This window comes from Doryrhamphus excisus, chromosome 1, assembly GCF_030265055.1.
Source record: "Doryrhamphus excisus isolate RoL2022-K1 chromosome 1, RoL_Dexc_1.0, whole genome shotgun sequence".
Taxonomy (NCBI): Eukaryota; Metazoa; Chordata; class Actinopteri; order Syngnathiformes; family Syngnathidae; genus Doryrhamphus; species Doryrhamphus excisus.
The window spans coordinates 8,159,087-8,181,304 of record NC_080466.1 but is presented as its reverse complement, the minus strand read 5'-3'; the positions used below and the strand labels follow the sequence as shown (position 1 = coordinate 8,181,304).

Sequence of the window (22,218 nt, the reverse complement as noted above, 5' to 3'; positions counted from 1 at the left end):
GTGTAATTATGTACTTTCCTTTTCAAAGGCTGCTGTTTATTGCACTCTGTTGCCCAGATAAGGGGTTCGTTATGCACGTTCCATTTTGTTGTTGTTTTTTCGAATCCTGAAAATAAAAATGACATCAAAAATCGGATTTCTTTTTTGCATTTCTTTAATTTCATCAAAGCAATGAAACATAATTATTAATATTGCAATGAAGTTAAACTTGAGGCTGCATCGAGTAGTCACGTGGTGCGTCATTCCCTACAGGATGCACTGCAGGGAAAATAAACATTTCATCAAGAAGGCTCATTATGTATTTGTAGCCAACGTAGTCAATTTGATAGTAGGCTAATGTAAGTATAAGTATTTTCATTTTTTGCGGCTCCAGACATATTTGTTTTTTGGTCCAATATGGCTCTTTCAACATTTTGGGTTGCCGACCCCTGCTCTATTCATATACTCAATTGACCACCCACTAGAAGGAAGGAGTTAATCAATTTATTTTGCAGCTTCTAGTTTGTGAGACAGGCCCTACTTGTCATCGGGATAAGTTTAAATTGCGAGTGAAATGCAAGAAAGATAATTCAGACGAAAATGCTTGGTCCGTCAATCAAATGATTTTATCCTTCAAATGCAGCCATAAAAATCATAACAGAGCAGGCTTACTCTAAAACACAAAAGTGACTTAAAGGCCAATTCACTTGTCAGTAAACATGGCATGTACATGTCAAAACAGTCACTTCACTAAAAGGAAAGGATGGTACAAACTATACAAACAATTCATTTGTCCTGCAGGAAAGTAGAAAACAGCATCATTTCACCACTAGCATGGGGAGCACTGAAACAGAATGACAATGATTCCTTCGTTGAAGCTGCCATCCGTATCACACAACATTACAGTGAACAGATTCAATGCAAGAAATGTACTATATTAATCAATAACAACACTATTTACAATACTCTTTTAAACAGAGCAGAACATTTTACACAACTGCAAATGTTAGCTTTTTTTTATTGTAACAGCCTATGATAGATCAAATATATCCCTGACAAGAGACATGGTAAATACCAGAATTGTACACATGTATACTACAGTATATTAGATCTAACATAGATGGCCAATTAAAGGTTTCGAATGTTCATTCTCAAAAAGGCAAAGACAAAAGCTAGAGTTACTGATAACTAAACACAATTCTTATAACAAAAGCAAGTCAGAAACTGTTCAGAATATTAAACGGCTTTCATGGCAAGAAAGACCACAGAAGGCTCCAACATTGTAGTCACTACGTTGGGTTGGACCATTTTGGTCCAGGAAACCAAATAGGACATTCTTCCATTCACACGACCACATCTAAAGAGGGCCACGTGCACTTGGGATGCACTTTTTTCCAAGCAAAAGTAGTTTGCTTGAAAGCAGAAATAGTTTCCAGACATATAATAACAGTTAAGCCTACAGTTGCCAAAAAAAAGCCAAATTGTGTCATCAGTAGTAAACTGTGGACACCACTGCTCTAGATTATGCCAGATAGAAGCCAGAAAAATGCAATATATTGTTTTCTAAAAAATGATAGGGGTATGAAACATTTTCTTGTCATTTGCAGCCCAAAAATTTCCAATCAATAATTATCAATAATGCACATGAACTAGAATTTGCCCAGAAAGTAACTATAGGTCTGTCATGTGATGCAATAACCCATTTGAGTCTACTATCACTTCAAGTTAGAAGGATTTCCCACAAAAAGTAAAGCACAAATACCGGAAACAGAAAACAAACCATGTATACCGTATTCACCCAAATATAAGTCTTCCCTTACTGAACACATATCATTTATTTGGGGTCTAAAGATGTATATATGCAAACAAGCAGGTTGGCAATAAACCACTTCCACACACCTGTGAGCTGTAGAGATGCAGCTGTGACACAGGGACTCCCTCCAAAAAAATATGGAAAAATAATTTTCCAAAATCAGATACTGGGAAGTATTTGGGTCATACAGTAACAAAATAAACTTCATAGCCATTCTAGTTCTTGGTTCAGTAATCTGTTATTAACTTTTTGTATGTTATCCTACCAAACTTTCCTGCAGCCATGTGGTCCAGTTGTGTTAAATAAACGTGTATGCTGATATATTTTGAATTACAAGGTGAGAATGCAATTGTGGCATGCAGAGGCACAACGTTGAAAGTGTAGATCTATTATATTCCCTTGGCATGCTTACATCTCACTCAAAATGTCGGTAATATAAAATGAGTAGCATTGAGGCATTCACTTTTTCATTCAGTTGCATCATCAAAATGCAGTGAGGCAATCCATATTTCGACTGCATATACAAATATGCTTCTTGGAATATACATGAAGTAGGAACATTCCATGCAGCATATAGAAGCACTTTCAACCATTAAATACACCTGTTTGATCATTGAATTGTCGCTGTCCCAGTAAAAGGTACCTATAGTTATACAAAAAACAAAAACTTGAATATGACAATTTACTGACCACTGGGGTTTTATATGGCAACAAGCAAGATTTGCTGCCAAGCATGTTTTTCAAGCCTAACAAAGCACCAAAGCAGTGATCAATAAAAGGCAAAAAAAACAACAATACACAAATCAGCGTGTTTTACACAAGGTGTCCCCCCATCTGCTTTACACTATGGTACAGTGTATTAAAAAAACACCCAAAATGTCCTTTTTCCCTCCACAATGACAGAATGCATTTCAATCCCATTTACAGTACTTTGCCAACGTCTTAATGCACCACTCGGTTTGGTGTTTTAATGTATTTTTCCACACCAGTAAATAGTAGAACAGAGATTACATAAAAACTTGTTCATGGATGACGTAATCAGATGTTTTGAGATTTTTGGTGAGGATCTGAATAAAGGTGCAGATAGAAGAGTCACTATGGCGGAGACAGGCAGACCAACACCAGGAGTTGCTTTGAGTTGGAAATGTGACATAAAAATGGCAAAATTAATTAATTATTTTCATTAATTGATGATGTCCAAAATTGGTAATATGTCACAAGGGGTGCTGGAGCCTATCCCAGCTGTCTTTGGGCAAGAGGCGGGGTACACCTGGTGTACACTCTGGACTGGTCGCCAGCCAGTCACAGGGCACATATAGACAAACAACCATTCACACTCACATTCATACCTATGGACAATTTGGAGTCGCCAATTAACCTAGCATGTTTTTGGAATGTGGGAGGAAACTGGAGTACCCGGAGAAAACCCATGCATGTGCGGAGAGAACATGCAAACTCCACACAGAGATGGCCGATTGAACTCGAGTCTCCTAGCTGTGAGGTCTGCGCGCTAACCACTCATCCGCCAATTGGTAATACATTCTTCAGTAATTACAGATTGCTCTCAAATATGGTTGAAGTCGAAGAATGATTCCAAAATATTTTTCATTAATATCACCTTCCTATTTTAATTTATTTTTTCGATTTCTGGCAAAAATTGAAAAATATAGATTTAGTTTAAATCAATACGAGTATGTTCATGGTCATTTTAGAACTTCTGAAACAAACCTAATGGTGGTCTAAGACTTTTGCATAGCACTGTAAAACACCAGATATCCCAGCATCCATTATACTTACGTATATTTGTGATAATAATTACTTCGGTAAGCTCCTAATATTAACGCCTTCCCAAAGTTTAAGTATGGCACGCTGCCTATAAGACTGCATGTGCACGCGATGGCTTTACTACGCATAGGCAAATAGTTTCTGATTGTTGTAAACGTGAGTTTGCAGACTATGCTGTCATATAAAATGTGGCTGTTTGGCAACAATCAGGGGCGGAAGGTTCCAGTGACATCACTGCCAGGTAGAGGAGGGAAGACCTGAGGTGTGAACACTGATTGTACTGAACATGTCATCCAAAAGTCTGTCTATGAAAAGGCGATACACAGCTATTATTCGCAGCTTTTCTGTACTTGATCATATGTCAGGTCTGTGCGATACTACACTTTGTGTTGTGACTAAATACAACTAGCAATACACATCAGTACTTCATCTGTACACACACAATGGAAATTACCTTATGGCTCTGTGGTGCTAAGGCATCTTCTTCTTGGTTCAACTGCTTAAATATATCAACTAATTCCACCTGAGGACAACATAACACAAGAAAAGAACTTTGATTTAAGAAAAATAATAACAAGAAAGTGACGTGGCGTGGAAGTGAAGGGCAAAGAAATCAGGAAATGGGCCTAAGCATGGGGTGTCCAAAGTCTCTAAGTTATTCTTATTTGCTTAAAAAAAAAAAAAGCCGGTCTTCAAAAAGGCATCAGGGTCATCTTGTGTTCAGGAAAACACAGTATTTAACTAACCCCCCAAAAGAAAATGGATATCCTTGACCAATGGGAACAATTTTCAACCAAAAAATTGTGAAAAAGGGTTGCTCGAGTACTTTATCGTTCACATTGGCATCTGTGAGAATGTTGCATCCCTTCATGCAGAATACAGGGCTGTTCTTACATGCACCACAATAATGTGCCTCACCTGTGATAATCATATAAATTATTTGCTATTAATTATCACGCTGTATTGTAAATGTGTTTATGATTCCAACTACTTTTGTACATTGTCTTTAATTTAAAAAATGGCAAATTTTGCACACATTCAGGGTAGAAAGCTGCGTGCAAACTGAGCCTACACATCCGAGTGCACTTGATGGCGCATGCTTGTTTCTGTTTATCAGAAACATACACTTCGACTTTCTACGGCCTGTGTAATGTATTTAATATAAGTGTGACATCATTATTCTAATTGGACAATAAATTACAAATATTGTCATATGGGTGCTTGTCACTGCCGTACTTCCATAGAGAGGAAAATGTTTTTTTTACAGCAGCTGCAGAATCAAGTCAAATGCATCAAAGATATTTTACACTCTGCTGAATGAGTGAATTTGACTGTCAAGATGCAGGATTACAAAAACAGGTTGAACAGAAAGTATCAAAGCTTTTCCTGGGGAAGGAAGGGCGTATATATTTCATATACAGATACAAGGTAAGACCACAAATGTTTCAGTTTATAAAATCAAAAAATGGAATGTATTTTTGAGACAAAATGTTGCACAAAACTACGTTATTCTCTTCTTTTTCTTAATGAGCAACCTGTACTAACATATTGTAAAAAAAACTCCAAAGGAGTCAGTGCCTCACCAGCAATCAACCTCACTACACATCACTGTGAGCTCGGTAACTTTGTAACTTACTGTGATCAGTAGAGAAACATTCAGATCATAACACATTATGTCAATTTGAGCACTGTAAATAATAGGTATTACAAATAAGATTTTAGATAAGACTCGGAGGACTAGCAGTGCATTGTACTGGCCTAGAATAAAAAGTAGCGCATTAGCAGCTATGTATATGAGTGAGAATCATGACACAAAAATAGAGAAAATTGTTGAGTCTACGATGCAGCCTAGGATGCGACAATCTGTGGCTAGGAATGGCAAAAGACAGCATCAACATTTGGGTACCGATCTTTGGAGGTCAGATTTAACCCAATGGGAAGTGGGGGGGGGGATCCTAAGGTTCATCTAGTGTTCTCCCATTTCAACAAGATCAGAATTGGGTGAAGGCGATGTGGACGACTGGAGGTGATTTGAAGAAGGTAGTGGGCTTGGAGTAGATTCCTGCTGTGCACCACTCGGAGGCGGATCGGGTAGGGTTAGGGTTTCCGGGGCAGACTTTTTACGGGGCCGGTCCTTGGGAACGGAGAGGGAATCCGGTGCATCTGTGCACATAGGAGTGGATGGTGCGCTGGCGGGGCCGGTGAGGGCGCAGGAGGACAGGGGTGTCTCGCTGATGGAGATGGACGGAGGGAACATTCCAATCTTCTGGTTGGTGGCCTCCTGGATTGTCCGCTCAAATTCTCTCACCTCATCCATTGTCATGTCTGGGTGAAGAAATAAGACAATACTTATTTATACATAGATGCAAGTGCATAAAATGGAATAGAATAAACTCCATAATACAGTAAAGTAAATGAAAGTACATTCCAACCTTGGTTAGTGTGATTAGTTCATTTGAGAAAGGACACCTTTAACCGAAATTAATGGTAACCAAATCCATTTTTCCCAAAAGACATAATGTAAATTACAAGTGCATGAAATGGAATAGAATAAACTCCATAATACAGTAAAGTGAATGAAAGTACATTACAACCTTGGTTAGTGTATTCAATTCGCCTATACCTGAAACAGATGCTAAACAAACCCATATTTCCCATAAGACATAATGTAAATTTAATTAATCAGTTGCAGAAAGGCAATATTATTAACACAAAAGACATTTTTATAGTTTTGAAACTGCATATAAATGCATGTAACTGATGACTGACAATGTATAACTAAACATTTACCTCTACTTTTACCTTCATTGACGACATGATTCTTGACGTGACGTAGGGAATAGTTGTAAAAGTTATTGTTGTAAAACTATAAAACTGTGTTTTGTGTTAACATTTTGAGAGTCAACCACTGATGACATCACAGATGGGTGACATAACTGACTTCTGATCCCATTGCCATTTTGTTAACAAGCTAGCAAGCAGGCTAGCTAGCAAGGACATCTGTGATGAAAATACATTAAGACACTTGGACTCATGCAGTTTATTAATAACACGGCACACACCATATTGTATTTTAATTGGAAAAAGATACGCAACCAGAGACAACATTTTGGCAGATATTTTAGATGTTAATCGAAAAACACGCTAACCGGACGCGGACGCTAATCAAGGTTAATCATTTAAATCAGTAATATAATTTATGTTCATTCCCTCTTTTTCTCTTTTTGCAATTGCGACCATCAGAGGTTGAAAATGGGCCAGTTGAGGAACAAAACAAAAAAACACAAAAGAATGGGAAAAAAAGGTCACATACACTTGCTTCCTCATGGATGTCTATGTCATCCAGTGAAGACTGATTTGTTGTGGAATGCTCTTCCTGCTCATGGCAAACCTTAATGTTGGTTTGCTCATGCATTTTTCTCTCGTAATTCCGCACGTCATCCCAAGTCATATCTGGAAAAAGGAGGGAGGGAGGCAAATCTGGTAACTTCCAACTCAAATGGCACTCCAGTTGAAGGAGAGGTTGGGAAGGATAGGGAAAAGGTGGCAAGAAGATGCATTTTGTGGGGTAAGTAAAGCGCTTTAAATAGACGACGAGGGTTTTACATGGCAAGCGGGAAGGAAAAGCAAGGTTGAAGATTTTTGTGAAGGAAGTAAAAAAAAATTCAGGTGTTACGGAGATTTACAAAAAAACAGTCAAGGTGGAAAGGATATGGGCATTCTCCGGGCAAAATCAATCCATATTCTAATAGCAGCAGAGGAAAAGGTTGGGGCTGAGTGTTAGATGCTAGTAGAGTACAGTATAGATTGTTGCAATAACATGAAGGTCGTGACGTCCCTTGAATCCATGCAGTGTCCACACAGCAAAGTTTTAAGTGTTGAAAGTCAGAGGATCAATGCAGTCATGAAGGGATGGGACTGGTAGTTGGGTCACATGAAGGGGTGCAGTTCAGTTTCATGTACATGCACACTCCTCAATAGTGGTTTAAAAATCATAGCTCTGTAATACATCTCTACAAAATGAATATTTTGGAACTATACTGAATTATTTGGACATAAAGTAGTGGATGAAAAAATGCAATCGGTCCCCACTTGGCAGCAGTACAGACTTTCTCTAATGCCTTCCCTAAACTGTTCCCAAAGTTATACAATGTAGCCAGTAGGAGTAATGACCCACCAATCCATTCGTCCACCCAAGCAAAAGCCTGCCTGTGTCCAAGCAGCAACACATCCCGAATCACCTGCAAGAACAACAAAAACATATTTTATCTTACAATAATAGAAGATAAGCACACAATATTAATGTATATTTTTAAATAGAATCATGTAAAACAGGTGGCAGTAAATTACAACTTTAATTCATACATATCCATCCATCTTCTATACGGCTTATCCTCACGAGGGTGGCGGGTATGCTGGAGCCTATCCCAGCTGACACCCTGGACTGGTCGCCAGCCAATCACAGGGCACATATAGACTATTCACACCACATTTACATTCATACATATGGACAATTTAGAGTCACCAATTAACCTAGCATGTTTTTGGAATGTGGGAGGAAACCGGAGTATCCGGAGAAAACCCACGCATACACGGGGAGAACATGCAAACTCCACACAGAGATGCCCAAGCAAATAATTGAACCCAGGTCTTTCAGATCTCCTGACTGTGGGGCCTACATGCTAACCACTTGTGCCATCGTATGGCCCATTCCTACTTATCATTAATAATAATAAAAATTGTATCCCCAACCATGTAAAAGAATCTGTTCCAATGAAAGTGAGAGTGATAACTAAGCTTGCGTTGACTCAAGGAGTGATACTGTACCCACTTAATCAGCACCTTCTGCAGATTTTCATGCAGGTTTTCCTGCCTCCTCTACTTTCCCCTCCCCATAAAGTACCACAGTAGAGTACCACCGATCTAGCATATACAGTATTTGTGGTACTGATTACCTCTACCGAAGCAGATACATTTTCACCACCTTGTGTTTCTTTAATTGCAACACCACTTAACCATCCCATTCATCCATCTTCTATACCGCACCAGCATTCTTTGCCTGTGTGACCTCTGACCTTGTGTACAAACTGCTCCACACGCGTCTGCAGACCCCACACCTCAAACTTGACCGTGACCAGTTTGTACGAACACATTATGGGATGCTGCGTGTCCCTCCATCCTTCCTGAAGCACGCCTCGCGCTGTCTTCTCTGACTTGAAATACCGCAAGTCCTGCATTGGTGCATTAAGAACACACATAAAAAAAATATGGTTATCGTCTAAATTACATATTTTGCTTCTGCTACAATCAGGGTTCATATACACTCAATATTAAGTACTCTATAAAACTTGAAGCTGTAGCAAATGTAATATATTTGCATAATACATTTATACTCTCACACACATGATCACAGGCTCACCTCAGACTCTTTATAATAGCGATCAGGGATATCGTCATAGGCAATGTCAACAAAACACACCTCCCTCTCCTGGTCCTTCAGCTCGGAGTCAAAAATCTGGGAACAAAAACACTCAAGTCTTGATATGCAGTAAAAATAATACAACTCGAAATTCTTTTGGAGAAAGGGTCCGCCATAGAGCAATGTAATGCCATATAAAACCAATAGAGGGCACTATGTCCATGCCTTGAAATCATCACAAAGTCAAAGTGCTTTAAGGACTGTTTTATTCACTGATTGTCTATTGCAATAAAACTACTGATAAACTGAGTTTAACATAGAAATACTTCATCCACAACCACTGCACTTGCCGATAATGTGCTGTTAACATAATCACAAAGTACTGCATCACCATTATAATAAACCACACTGCTTGCTGTCTCTATAGAGTAGTGGTTGGAAAGAGCTGTGCACTTCTGTGTGTGTTAAGAAGAAGTAGCTATTTCAAAGACAGATACTTATTACACATGCAATTTCATCAAAAGGAATATCTCTTCAGACATACAGTAGTGCACATCTCACATTTCTGCAAATATTTTGTTTTATGTTTTCATGGAACAGCACTTAACAAACGACACGTTGATACAATGTGAAGTAGTCAGTATCCAGCTTGGATAACAGTGTAAATTTACTTCACTCAGTCCTGGCTGCTCAGTACAATATGACTACAATAAGTTGACCTATACATTACAATACCTGTAGACTGTATTACAAACAAGGAATCTCTTGGGGCTCCTCATCCCCAATCTCTAATGCAAAGTTATAATAATCAAGGCTCAAGATCTGAAATGACATCATCGATTATATCATCATATTTTAATCTTTCCATGAAATTAATCTTCTGGATCTCTCGAGTGAGAGATTATATTTACATTTTCATTTTTACAGGCATACGCATGCACGGATAGCCGGACCTAACTTTGGCTGGAATTCTGCAGCTTCACTTTCACGATTTTTCAAACATATATGAATAAATCGTGCTGTTTTATGGTTGAATACAGCCCATTATTAGTCATAACATATACATACTGAAGCAAATGTTACATATTTTTGCCTAAATGAAGTATTGTTGAGAATAAAACTGGCTAAATTAACTAATATACAAATACAAGGAATGAAGAATTAAAACTCATTATTATTAAAATTGTGAATGTAGTATTTTTATATTGGTCATCAGGTACAGTTGTCCAGTGAGACAAGTATCAGACTTGATCACCAGACAAAAGGCTTTTATTGCATCTCTGAAAAGGCACAATAATAATAATAATGATAACATAACTATGAAATAAAAACACCTAAGGATAGCATGCATATGTGTAAAGGAATGAAGGGCAGGGGGAGCAGAGATGGATAAAAACAGTAAAACCAAAAGACAACCGGTGGTGTAGGGGAGGGTTGGTATAATGTAAATATTACAAGTATTATAAGTAATTAGTAATTATGAAGATAAGAACATGTATGTTGGTAGAAACTATTTTAATATATATTGTATGGAAAATCCTAAACAAATGGCAACATTTCCATAAGGAAATAACTATCGAAAAAAGTGTGTTTTCATTTCTTGAACCCCCCCCCGCAAACACATCTGCTATTATGTCTGCTGTTATTCTTATTGCGGCTCATAAAATGTATTTTATTTAATATTTTTATGTCTGTCGCCACCTGTCACCTGTCGTTTTGAGTCTACAGTCCATTAAGTGTCTACTACTTTATTATTTACAACATATGAGGGTACATGGCAACTTATTTGTGTGTGTCTGTGTGTGTATCCTTGAGTTTGACTTTGACGAGAATGTGTGAAATTCTTTATGTACCGCTCAAGGCCCTCTTTTACACCCACTCACTTCCTGACCACATACATGTTTTTCCCCTTCACTTGAACTCTTCCTTCCCTCTTTAGTTCCTTCTTCCTCTCTCAAGGCTACAACGTGTGTACAGTTGCTTTTTACTTTAACACAATTATGTAAGGGATTATTATTAAGAAAACTTGTCGTAAACAGGGACACCTGAATTAGCTATAGTTTAATGTTTAAAATATATCTATTCAAATTGGGCCGCATGGTGGACGAGTGGTTAGCATGTAGGCCATACAGTCAGGAGGTCTTGAAGACCTGGGTTTTGCATCTCTGTGGAGTTTGCATGTTCTAGGTCCGTCTTGCAGGTCCGTGGGTTTTCTCTGAGTACTCGAGTTTCCTCCCACATTCCAAAAAAAATTAATCGGCGACTCTAAATTGTCCACAGGTATGAATATGAGTGTGAATCTATATGATTGGCTGGCTACCAGTCCAGGGTGTACCCCGCCTCTCCCCAGGGATAGGCCCCAGCTTGCCCCGACAACACTGATAAAGATAAGCGGTATAGAAAATGGATAGGTGCATATAAGCTTTAGCTTTGGCTTTAGCATCTGTAACAAACACAAAGTATCAAATCAAGTTAGTTTTTCTGTGGAAAAGGTTTGCCAGCAAACTTCTACAAAACCTAGCAGAGGGGTGGCGCTTGGGTCAATGAAGAACACATAAAACTGTCATGCATTGAGTCCAAGTGGTGTAGTGATCCACCAGATTCAAAATATCCAACCATTTTCTATGCCGCTTACCCTCACTAGGGTATGCTTGAGCCTATCCCAGTTGCCTTTTGTTAAGAGGCAGAGTACACCCGGCACTGATCAAGATTCAAAATATGTACTGAGAAAAAAAAATAAATGTGTAAGGACTTTTTGTTGCCAAACTCCAAGCTATTATTTCAGCTCCGTCCAGGCAGTGGTAGATGTACTGTTGATGACTAAGACATTTATGAAATGAAAATTGGAGTGAGTTACAGAAAAGTTTCTTTGGCAGACACTCAAATCCCCTGCAAATGGGTTATACCTCGCCTCTTCCGGATGTTTTTGCTTATGCCGTTTTTTTTTTTTTTTTTCAGATAATATATCTGCAATGTGATGTTCTTTTTTTTGCTTTCAAAAAAATGAAAGGATGTAGACGGCGAGCTAAAAGCAAAAGAGTGCACTTACATTATCATTGCAGCCTTTGTTGTCCTCGTATTTGGTCTCTATGTGAATGGAGAATTTGGGGAGGAAGGAACACTGTGAAAAGGGAACAAGGCATGCATATTTTAAACCTAATAAAAAACATTATTCTAAATAACCTAAATTACATTTGAACTGTTTTCATCAGCTGCAACATAAAAGTGGCTACGCTAACCATAACACTGAAGTCTAACTCATTAAGCACGTCGGAAACAAATAGTATAGTGCCAAAAGGGAGTCTTTTGACGATAACCTAAAGTCAGCATTAATGCATCTTCACCGACTCACACGTGTACGCTGAATTCCTCCTACACCCAGACAAATATCATTCTGTCACGATCACGCCATTGTCGTTTTCTTCCTTTTCCATCCCATAAGGATGAGTGCGACATTTGTCATCTTGCATGAATGACACACAGAAGCAAAAAAAGAAGGCAATATGTACTGCGACTTCAACGTTTCAATGGGGCTAATCACAGGTCACAGGCATGTCTATTGAAATGTGGAGGACTGTCGTTATTTAATTTGCTCCTTAAAAAATTGCATGGAGTCACTTGAATGCTTTAATTAGCTCAAATGCTAACATGCTAACAGTTGTCATGCTAGCACCTAGCAACATAGCGCTCTGCCCCAAAAGTGCCAAGGTTGCCCTAACACATCCATGCGTGTATTTGTATTTATACATGACTAAATAAGCTAAAATGCTAACCCATGCCATGCCCATTAACATCTCTGTATTATACCATGTGTGTATTTGCATTTAGACATGAAGTTAGCTAGTATTTGCATTTAGACATGAAGTTAGCTAAAATGCTAACATGCTAGCAATTAGCATGCTAGCACCTAGCAACATGGCATCAAGTAGTGAAAGTGCCAAGTCACTCCTGTAGAGTCTGTACATTATGTCATGAGTGGTTTTACAATTAGCCATGCAGTAATGACAAATGTTGATATGATAGGTGTTGATAATGTTGATAATGTACTGCAGTCATTTGTGATGACTGCAATCACTGTGCTTACTTTGAAAGATACAACTTTTAAAATGTACCAGATGCATGAGATGTATGGTATTCCACAGTTCAACAATAAGATACCTAATATTTAAATAATATAACATGATCATACAAAAAGGACAAAAATAATATACTTACAGTATATTCTATAGAACGGTGGATACACATCAGCCCACGTCCAGAAAAGCACAACAAAAAGCAGAAAATCAGACATTCTCAATTGTTATCACTTCAATTCAATTAGCAACATGTATGAATACACGTGTTGGTTGAACATATTACCATGTCACTAACAGTTTTTGGCAAACTGAGACCAAGTGATGAACACAAGCTGCATAAGCACGGGCAACAGTGTGATTGCTGAGTCACCATCGGACATGAATCTCGTTAAATGTCAGCTCAATGTGTTAGCTGGAGTGTTATATACAGCCTTTTTTCCCCAGCGAGGCATCAAATATCTTTACCATAATGTCACCTCAATAAATGAATGAATCTTAATACTGTGATGATGCTTAGGCCTGTGATGTATCATGTTAATGTATGTGTTGTCGTAAATATATGTTCCAGAGTTGGGGGAGCTGAAAGGGGTGGCAGACAGGAAGTGACATTGTTAGTGTGGACGTTGATGTCTTGATCGTGGCTGCAACCCACGCCAAAACTAATCTCAATCAAAAACTTGGAGATGAAAGACTTTGATCTCCACACAAACCAATGTCACTTCCTGTCCGCCACCCCTTGCAGCTTCCCCAACCAAATTTTAAGGCGTACATGAACACAAGACATCATGGACATAAGGGTCATTACGATACATGTATTTATTAATATTCTTAATACCTTTATGAAAGAAGTTGTGTTTCCATCCAATTGTTTGATTCAGGGGTGCCCAATGTGTGGTCCGGGGGCCATTTACGGCCCGCGGCTGTTTTTTTTAATTAGTCCTCGGCACATTCTAAAATACAATTAACGAAAACAACTGAACAAAAACAACAGCAAAAATGGAAAAAATAAGTAATTTTTAGAAGAAGAAAATATGAAATATGAGGAGAATAAAGTCATAATATTAAGGGGGAAAAAATTCAAAGTTGAAAAATGTAAGTTAAATTAAAAAAGGAAATTCAAAATAAAAAAAAACATAGCATAAGGAACAAAAAACAACAGATAAAACTTTTGGAAAATTTGCTTGATAAGATGCTATAACATTATAATAATAGCAAAATGTCACAAGATTATTCATATTATTCATATGATGATGAATAATAATATAGTATTCATTATTATTATGTCATAATGTTACAAGAAAATGTTTAGTAATGAACTTGGTTCTCCGAACTTCTCCAAACTTTTGACCACGACTGTACACTGTGAGCGCACACATCCGAAAACTGCAAATGACTCAACAAATCATAACAACATGCACGCATATGTCAGTCGACGGTCAAGGGGAGTTCCACTGGAGTACCGAGCATGCCTTGTGGGCACTATGAAAATAAAGTAATGTGCTTGTTGTTAGCGCTTAGTCATTAACCACATAAAATGGGAGCTCATTGTTGTTGCATGTTAAACTTAGCAGGTTCGTGATGTGCTTATGATATCCTTTTGTTCCTGTTTGTTGGCTAATACATCTGTTTACAGTGGAGGGATTAAGCTAGTTGTTGGCTATTGCTTGCAAATTGGAAGGGTGTCTAATGCTGTGCTTCTCACATAGTGGGGAGTGGTGTGTTAGTGCAGATCTGCCAAAATGTACAAATTGACTCGAGAATACACAATTTTCCTGGTTAGAGCATGAAGAAAAATAATTGAGAACCACTGGTCTAATGCAAACTGCATTGCTATTCACCATGCAGTGTCACAATGCCATCTAGTGGCCGTATTTGTAATAACAACCCAGTCAACCATATCGTTCCAATGTTTGATTGTAAAAGCAATCAAATTAACATTTTCCATAAGTTCCTGTCCCTCAAGTAAAAAGTCAAAGAAAGAGCCACAGTGATGGTTCAAGGATGCTCACCTGTGATGGTGTAAGGGTAATAGTTCCACGCCTTCTCTGTTACGTAGAAGATTTTCGGAACCACTGCTCGAGCCCAGCTAGGAAGTTTACTGTACGGACATATGGAGACAGGCAGATAGGGATGCTGGTCGTGCTGAAGCAATTTTAAAGACAGAATGTCTCCTTTTTATCAAAGCGGTCATTTTGTTCCTTTGGCTCACTGCACAGATTAGTGGAACTGAAAGCAGTACGTGAAAAGAATAATAAACAAAAATAAGCACTTTAACCACCATCACTTATGCTCGTGTCAGCTTCCGGTGGAGTTTGCTGTCTGGTTGAGACAGATCGAAGTGAATACTTGATGTGACCCAGCCGGTTACATTGAGTTTGAAACCCCTGCTACCTGCTAAGCATACAATAATGCAATACAATAATTAATGTTAGCTTTTTAAGAGAAGGTGAAGAATACCAAAATGGCCCCCACATTTTAATATTCTCTGTGCACGAACTCAATTGCACCTATTATATTATCATCTTAATAAATGATCCAGCTCTGCACCTTCTTTGACTGACAACAGTGCTCACTGCATCCTGACAATAGTGAATTACATATAGAAGAATAAAATGAATGAAAAGAATTATGCATATACTGCATATTGGGAATATTTCTCTCTCCCTTCTCTATGTAAGCAGCACACACTCCTACACCTCCATCTGTTGATTTCTCCCATTCCCCGCTTTACACTTCATCTCTGCCAGCCCTGTGTTGCCAACTCTGTGAGCAGGGTGGGAGGCTGCCCAGTTTTGCCACCATGCAAACCTGGCAAAAACAAAAATCATCACAAAAAAAAAACAAAAAAAAACCTGAAGCAAAAACAAACAAAGGTATCGCTTTATGCAGTCTTAAACGGAACCATCCATTTTGCACTCTTAGTAAAGGTTACTGGCTGGACATTCGTGGCAGGGATGTTGAGCTTAGATGGGATCAGACTAAATAATAAAGAACAACAACAAGCAGATGGAGAGGACTAAAAAGAAGGGGACATAACATGTTCCAGGTCCAGGCTGGCTTGCCAGCTGGTAATAGATGCTTTGACATTAAATAGAGTGGTCGAATTTTGGTGTACAATCTCATCTTTTGTTACAAGTGTGCCAGAAAGTATTTTGTGCCATTTATTGTTTCTAGGAAGTAGCCATGAGAATTCTTAAAGGTATGGCAGCTTTAGCCGTTTTAGCTATGAACTATTCTACCTCCACACAAGAAAATATATGACTGGAAACCCAACTTCTTTTTTTTTTTTTTCTTCCTGCAGGGCAGCACTTTGCTGACTCAGCATTATTAGTCCCCTCCAGCATGGTGTATGCTGACACAGGTGATTGTGCTTAAATGAGTTGCCCGCAGGTCTCTGTCTTTCTCTTTTCTCTCATCTTGCTATTGTTTTCTGCTTTCCTTCATCCTGCCATTCGCTGGTTTGATGCACATTAAACTTTATGGAGCATATTCACATTGCTAATATGTAGATGTTTACTGTTCACCTCTGCCAAAAACACTTCATGGAATTCCATGATAAAATAATACACATTATAATATATCTAAAGTGAAACTAGAATTTAACTAGAATGAATTAATGGAAATTAGGTCAGAAAGGTCGCTTTGATATATTTTGTGGCATTAAAGATGCCAAAACCAATCCATTGTACGTCAATATATACCAAGCTATCGGAATAAAACATCCACATCTTAGATTTGTGTTATAGGCATCTTAAAATTCATTCATTCATTTTCTACCGCTTTTCCTCACGAGGGTCGCGGGGGTGCTGGAGCCTATCCCAGCTGTCTTCGGGCGTGAGGCTGGGTACACCCTGGACTGGTCGCCAGCCAATCACAGGGCACATATAGACAAACAACCATTCACACTCACATTCATACCTATGGACAATTTGGAGTCGCCAATTAACCTAGCATGTTTTTGGAATGTGGGAGGAAACCGGAGTACCTGGAGAAAACCCACGCATGCACGAGGAGAACATGCAAACTCCACACAGAGATGCCAGAGGGTGGAATTGAACCCTGGTACCCTAGCTGTGAGGTCTGCACGCTAACCACTAGACCGCTGTGCCACCCCGCATCTTAAAATATGAAAGCTAAATATTAAAAATACAGCATAGCACTAGTGATTGCAACATAGTATTGCTGTGTTGCACACAACAGGTGGTATAAAAGACTGACCTGTTGAGGTAGACCCGTTTCTCTGTGAACTGTCCCTGGCCATGGGTGGGGTCTTCATAGGGTTCGTTCTGAACCACCTCCACACCTTCCCCTCGATCACTCTGCTCATGGCTATGTTTGCTGATCATGTACAGCTGCCCAATGCGGTACTGGAAGACACAAACGGAAATAGGATATAAACTTTAAAACATGTAATAGTGTGTTTGGTCTAAAACAGCTGGAATAGCAGGCATGTGTGTTTTTGTGTTTCATGGAAAAGAGCTGGCAGTCTGCCACACAGCAAAACAAACTGCTGGAGTTAAACTCATGGGCAGCCATGGACTTGCAGAACAACAGTAACCACAGCGAAGCGACTACAGCAACAACGTAATAGAATCTGGTCCAGGTCCTCTGCAGCACCAGAACACAAGTTGCTTAGTAGTGTTTTTTCAATGTAGCCCTCTGCAGCAAACATTCTTTAAGAGGGAGGGGGACTCACGTCCAAGTCCAAGTCCAGCACAGTGCCCTAAAACAGCAGGGGCTGGAGGCCTCGTGACGGAAATATTTCCATAACCGCTCTCTTTCTGACCTTTACCTGTCAAGCAGGGAAAAAACACACAATCCCCAAAAATACTTTTCAATATGTGTAAGCACCCTGCTGATGTTGCATGGTAATATAAAGCAAGGCTGTAATTTATTCACATATTCTGGTAAAACATCAATAAAACAAATATATTTGTTTTATATTAAATATCTTTAGGCCTACCAGGTCATCAGATGAGGTCAGACCCAAAACCAAACAGACACTTATGCCACCTTGTGATGGCAATTTGGACATTTGTTATTAACTCCATGATGTAAATACAATGTCCTATAATTTTGAGATGTCTCAAATATTCTGCTTTTAGGCTAGAGTGCAGTTCTACATCATCATCTTTAATAACACAGAATCTTTGATGCAGCTTTTTTTCGCTGGATCCCATTAGACTGATCAGATCTCACTGCGCTGTGCAGTCATTAGAGTGGAGTTGCAGTGACAGCTTATATTTTGGATCACCTTGGAGTTGCATTCAGGAGCGGCTGCTGTGTCAGGTGTCGTTAAAGCAAAGGTCTTGTTGGCTGTGTGGCTGATGTGATCCAAATCTGTTTGAACAGTTCCCAAACCTGACATCCGATGAAATGAAGTCAGGCAAGTGCAGCAGAGAAGCGAAGGGCGCAAGGTTATAAATTTCATCAGTCATCACCCTACAGAGCGTGTATTTCCTAAGGAATGACGAGCTTTCACAGTACATTGAATACTCCGGCTCTGAGAACACCATGTAACTCAACATATTAACTGAATTTGAGTAGTTTAGCGGAACTTACAAAGTCACCAAAGGTTGTAAAATAAAAACGTGGAGTTCAACCAAAATACAGGTTTATGATAGCACAGGTATATCCAACTTCCAGCACTATAAAAGCAACTTTGACAAAAGGAAAGGCGATGTGAGCTACAGTATTTGTGTTTTATGTGACTGGCAAGATTTAAATTGTACTTTATTTACAATGCAGAGCTCTTTTCAAACAGTGTGCTTGTTGTCTTTTGGAACTCAGAACGTACCGCATTGCTTTTTTATTTTACTGTGGTTAGTTAAATCTAAGTCTGTGGACCAAAGGCTAGGCGGATAACTGCCACCACAGAGAGACAGTAGAGCCAGGCAAAAATTGTAAACAAAGATGACAGAAAAATCAAACTACAATGAGATTCAAACATGAGCCATCACAATAGCTTAGACTGTGCCAAGCTGTTGTCAATTGAGTCCACATTTTAAGGACTATTTTTACTTCTCACTGTAATAAGGGAGAAATTATGTCCCTTGTCAACTCAATTCAGGACGCATAAGTGGATTAAAAATATACTCGCAATGTCTCATGTGACCATTTAGTTGCAGCCTGGAGCCCTGAGCTAATGGAATATTAGAAAATGCTTGATCAAGTGTAAGAATGAGAAAAAAACAACCCTTTACTTCTTGATGCATCTGATGTCATTTTATCGTAAATAGGCATAATTTAACAAGGCTCTGCGTCTTCATGAAGTGTTTAAACTAGTATGGAAACTCCTGCTTCAAATGCGTGATGAGGTTGGTCATATTAAACTTACTTGGTTCTGTACCACCAAAGGAATCCTGTGCATAACAAGAGAAATACTGCTGCGAGGCAGACTTAGAATGTATCAGAGTGCCAATATCCAGAATAAAAAGCCTGTCACTATTTTGCTCATTGATTAGAGAGTTTGTGGTGCCTCATAAGTCACTGCAAATCAAATTGCAATTCCCTAATGAAAGATTCAGAAGCACAAGAAAGAAATTAATATAAGAAGCGCTACAGTTAAAACAAACCCCAATTCAGTTTCAAAATGTAAAAACTTTCCATAGTTCATCATTTAAAAAAAGAAAGAAATAGAATATGCAATGAAAGTTGAATAATGTGGAGTGCAACTGCAGCTTTTTGATTGATGCATTCTAGATAACATACAAATACACCCGTTACAGGATGTGAGCAGTATAAGGATGACATTCATGTAATATGACTGTTATATGCAATTAGTTGCATGGCCAGTCAGTTAGTTAGCGTTATTGAGAATGCAGTTCTTATAAATCTGTTCCAGAAGCTCAGATCTCAACCCAAATTTCAATTGTTTCAGTGTTACCTCCATTTGATAAAAAATAAATATAAATCTGCTTGGAAATTGAGATTTCCTTCAAATTCTGCATACTCTCTGTCTGGCGGATCTGAGTTATGTGCTAAATCATTAAGGCGAACTTACTTCATGAATACACACTTGCAGCACGGCCAATTTTCATCATAATTTTTTTCACCTCTCCTCTACAGAAACAATCATTCACATGCGCTCCATTAATAAAGCGTCATCACTTACACGAAGCCGCCAAAGCAACGATGGTGTTTCTAAAAACGGCTGTGGGAAGAGTGACCCTGCCACCTGCGAGCGACTGTGACGAATGCAGATGCTCTCTCTTCACCTTATTCACGCCACATTAAAAAATCGAGCAACTGAAGGACACTGACACAGAGGACAAACTGAGGATGAGGATAGAGGGCATATTTGGTTGAAATAGAGCGGTAGAATAAAAATAGCACAGCATCACCCCAATTCCATGTCCATTTTATAAAGAGAACAGCAGCAGGTGTCATAATAAAAATTACATTTATGAAGGCCAAAGCGATTATTCTAACAATGTGCTTGGCCACAATCATGCTATGTTTCAATGCAAGATCAAACTGATTGAACATCATTTTCAGCCACAAATAAGGGCAATCACTTGAGAGAGTGATGTAGTAATGAAGTACTATTGGGGAGTTCTTATCGGGAATGTCCACAGAACAATCATTGTGGTACACAGTGCAGGCAGTACAAGGAGTTGAGTGCTGTCCTCGTCTTGATTTGATTTGACTGATTATGAACCACTCTTGATTTGTAATTGTCCATTAATCAATGGAGTCAGTTATTATCATTATACCAAATGCATAGATTTACAATGCATAAGACCTCCGGACAGCCTTCCCCATTTGCTAAAAAGCAACATAATGCAGTTATTGGGTCGAATGGCAAAACCAAATAGAGGAGAGGACAGCATGCGAGTGAGCAGGGTGAAGCATGGCAATTACATTTTTAGATATAACATATATAGCAGCATCTCTCAACTGGTGGGTCGGGACCCAAAAATGGGCTGCAGACCCATTCTGGGACAGTGAGTACAAAATTATATTCAGATATTTCATGCAGTTGTCTCATACCCTAAAGCCGATTTGTATTTTAAAACAATTATTAATAATAAAAAATAACTAAAAATGAATAATATGTTGAAAATATAGTAATCCCTTTTATAAACAATATATTTTTGTAGTTAGAGCATACAAAACCTCTTTAGGAAGTTCGAAATATAGTCTTTAACATAATTACATGAACATACTATATATAATAACATGAAATAACACCCATATAGTCACCTACTGTTCTAAATTGTTCAAGTCCTATCTGGAGGACAGAAAGTACTTCATTGGAATTGTTAACTGTGTCTCAGACCAAAGGGCTATGTCCTGTGGGGTTCCCCAGGGGTCAATCCTGAGGCCGCCATTGTTCAATCTTCTCGCTTTAGGCCAGCTAATACGCAGCTGCAATGTGTCCTACCACAACTATGTAGACCACACTCAGATAGCAGGTGAATGTGGTACTGCAAATATTAAACATCTAAATATTCAACATCTAAATGTAATAGATGAAATTCCTTAATGGTTTTAATTGATGGGTAGTTGGTGCCATGATTGTTATTAAAAGGTCCCAGTCTGATCAGACTTACTGAATTGACCAACAGCAGTCTTTCCCCCTGAAAAGCGTACTAGCATCTTCAGAATGAGTGGAGTCAGTTGGCCCCGACTCTATCCAAATAGTTCATGCTTCAGTACATTTTCAATCAACTCATTTCAATCTCAATTCATTTTGAGCAATATTTCTTAGTAATGCCAGTAGCTTTGCTTGCTCCAGCCTGGCAGAATGCACTGAAGTGCATTAAAGCCTTGTACACATCTTCAGTCATCAACAGAAAGCTGTTTCCTGAATCACACGTCTTAAGAGGGCTTACAAGTGTCAGTGAACCAGAAAAGCTGGTCGTCGTAGTTGGCTGAGAAACACACAAATAGCAGTTGGGTGTGTTAAGATAAGTATATCAATCAATATATGGTGTATCTGGCGCTCTAATGCTACAGCCCCATTACCTAAAAAGCCATCCAGACAGCCATCAAACAGGTTTGTAGACCACTATGTTAGGAGAGCTTGCTTCAGTGCTCCAATTGTTGCACTCAGTTCTTCTTAAAGAGACGCTGCACTTTTTTTTAATGGTGCCTATCATCAACAATCCTTTTTTGTACATTCTAAAACGATAAAAATAGAC

At 38.7% G+C, this 22,218-nt stretch overlaps 1 protein-coding gene across 1 annotated transcript in view; it reads right to left on the bottom strand.

Moving 5' to 3' along the window:
- Positions 1-219: 219 nt before the first annotated feature.
- LOC131128012 (cytoplasmic phosphatidylinositol transfer protein 1-like) overlaps positions 220-22,218 on the bottom strand; it is a 48,735-nt gene continuing 26,736 nt past the window's right edge. Inside the window, exons 2-9 of the mRNA XM_058070482.1 lie at positions 17,291-17,439; positions 15,082-15,170; positions 13,212-13,219; positions 12,046-12,117; positions 8,997-9,092; positions 8,653-8,808; positions 7,755-7,818; positions 220-5,902 (exon numbers count right to left, since the gene is read on the bottom strand). Of these exons, the coding sequence (XP_057926465.1) occupies positions 5,544-5,902; positions 7,755-7,818; positions 8,653-8,808; positions 8,997-9,092; positions 12,046-12,117; positions 13,212-13,219; positions 15,082-15,170; positions 17,291-17,439 (993 nt within the window). The 3' untranslated portion in view covers positions 220-5,543. The remainder of the gene's footprint in view (positions 5,903-7,754; positions 7,819-8,652; positions 8,809-8,996; positions 9,093-12,045; positions 12,118-13,211; positions 13,220-15,081; positions 15,171-17,290; positions 17,440-22,218) is intronic.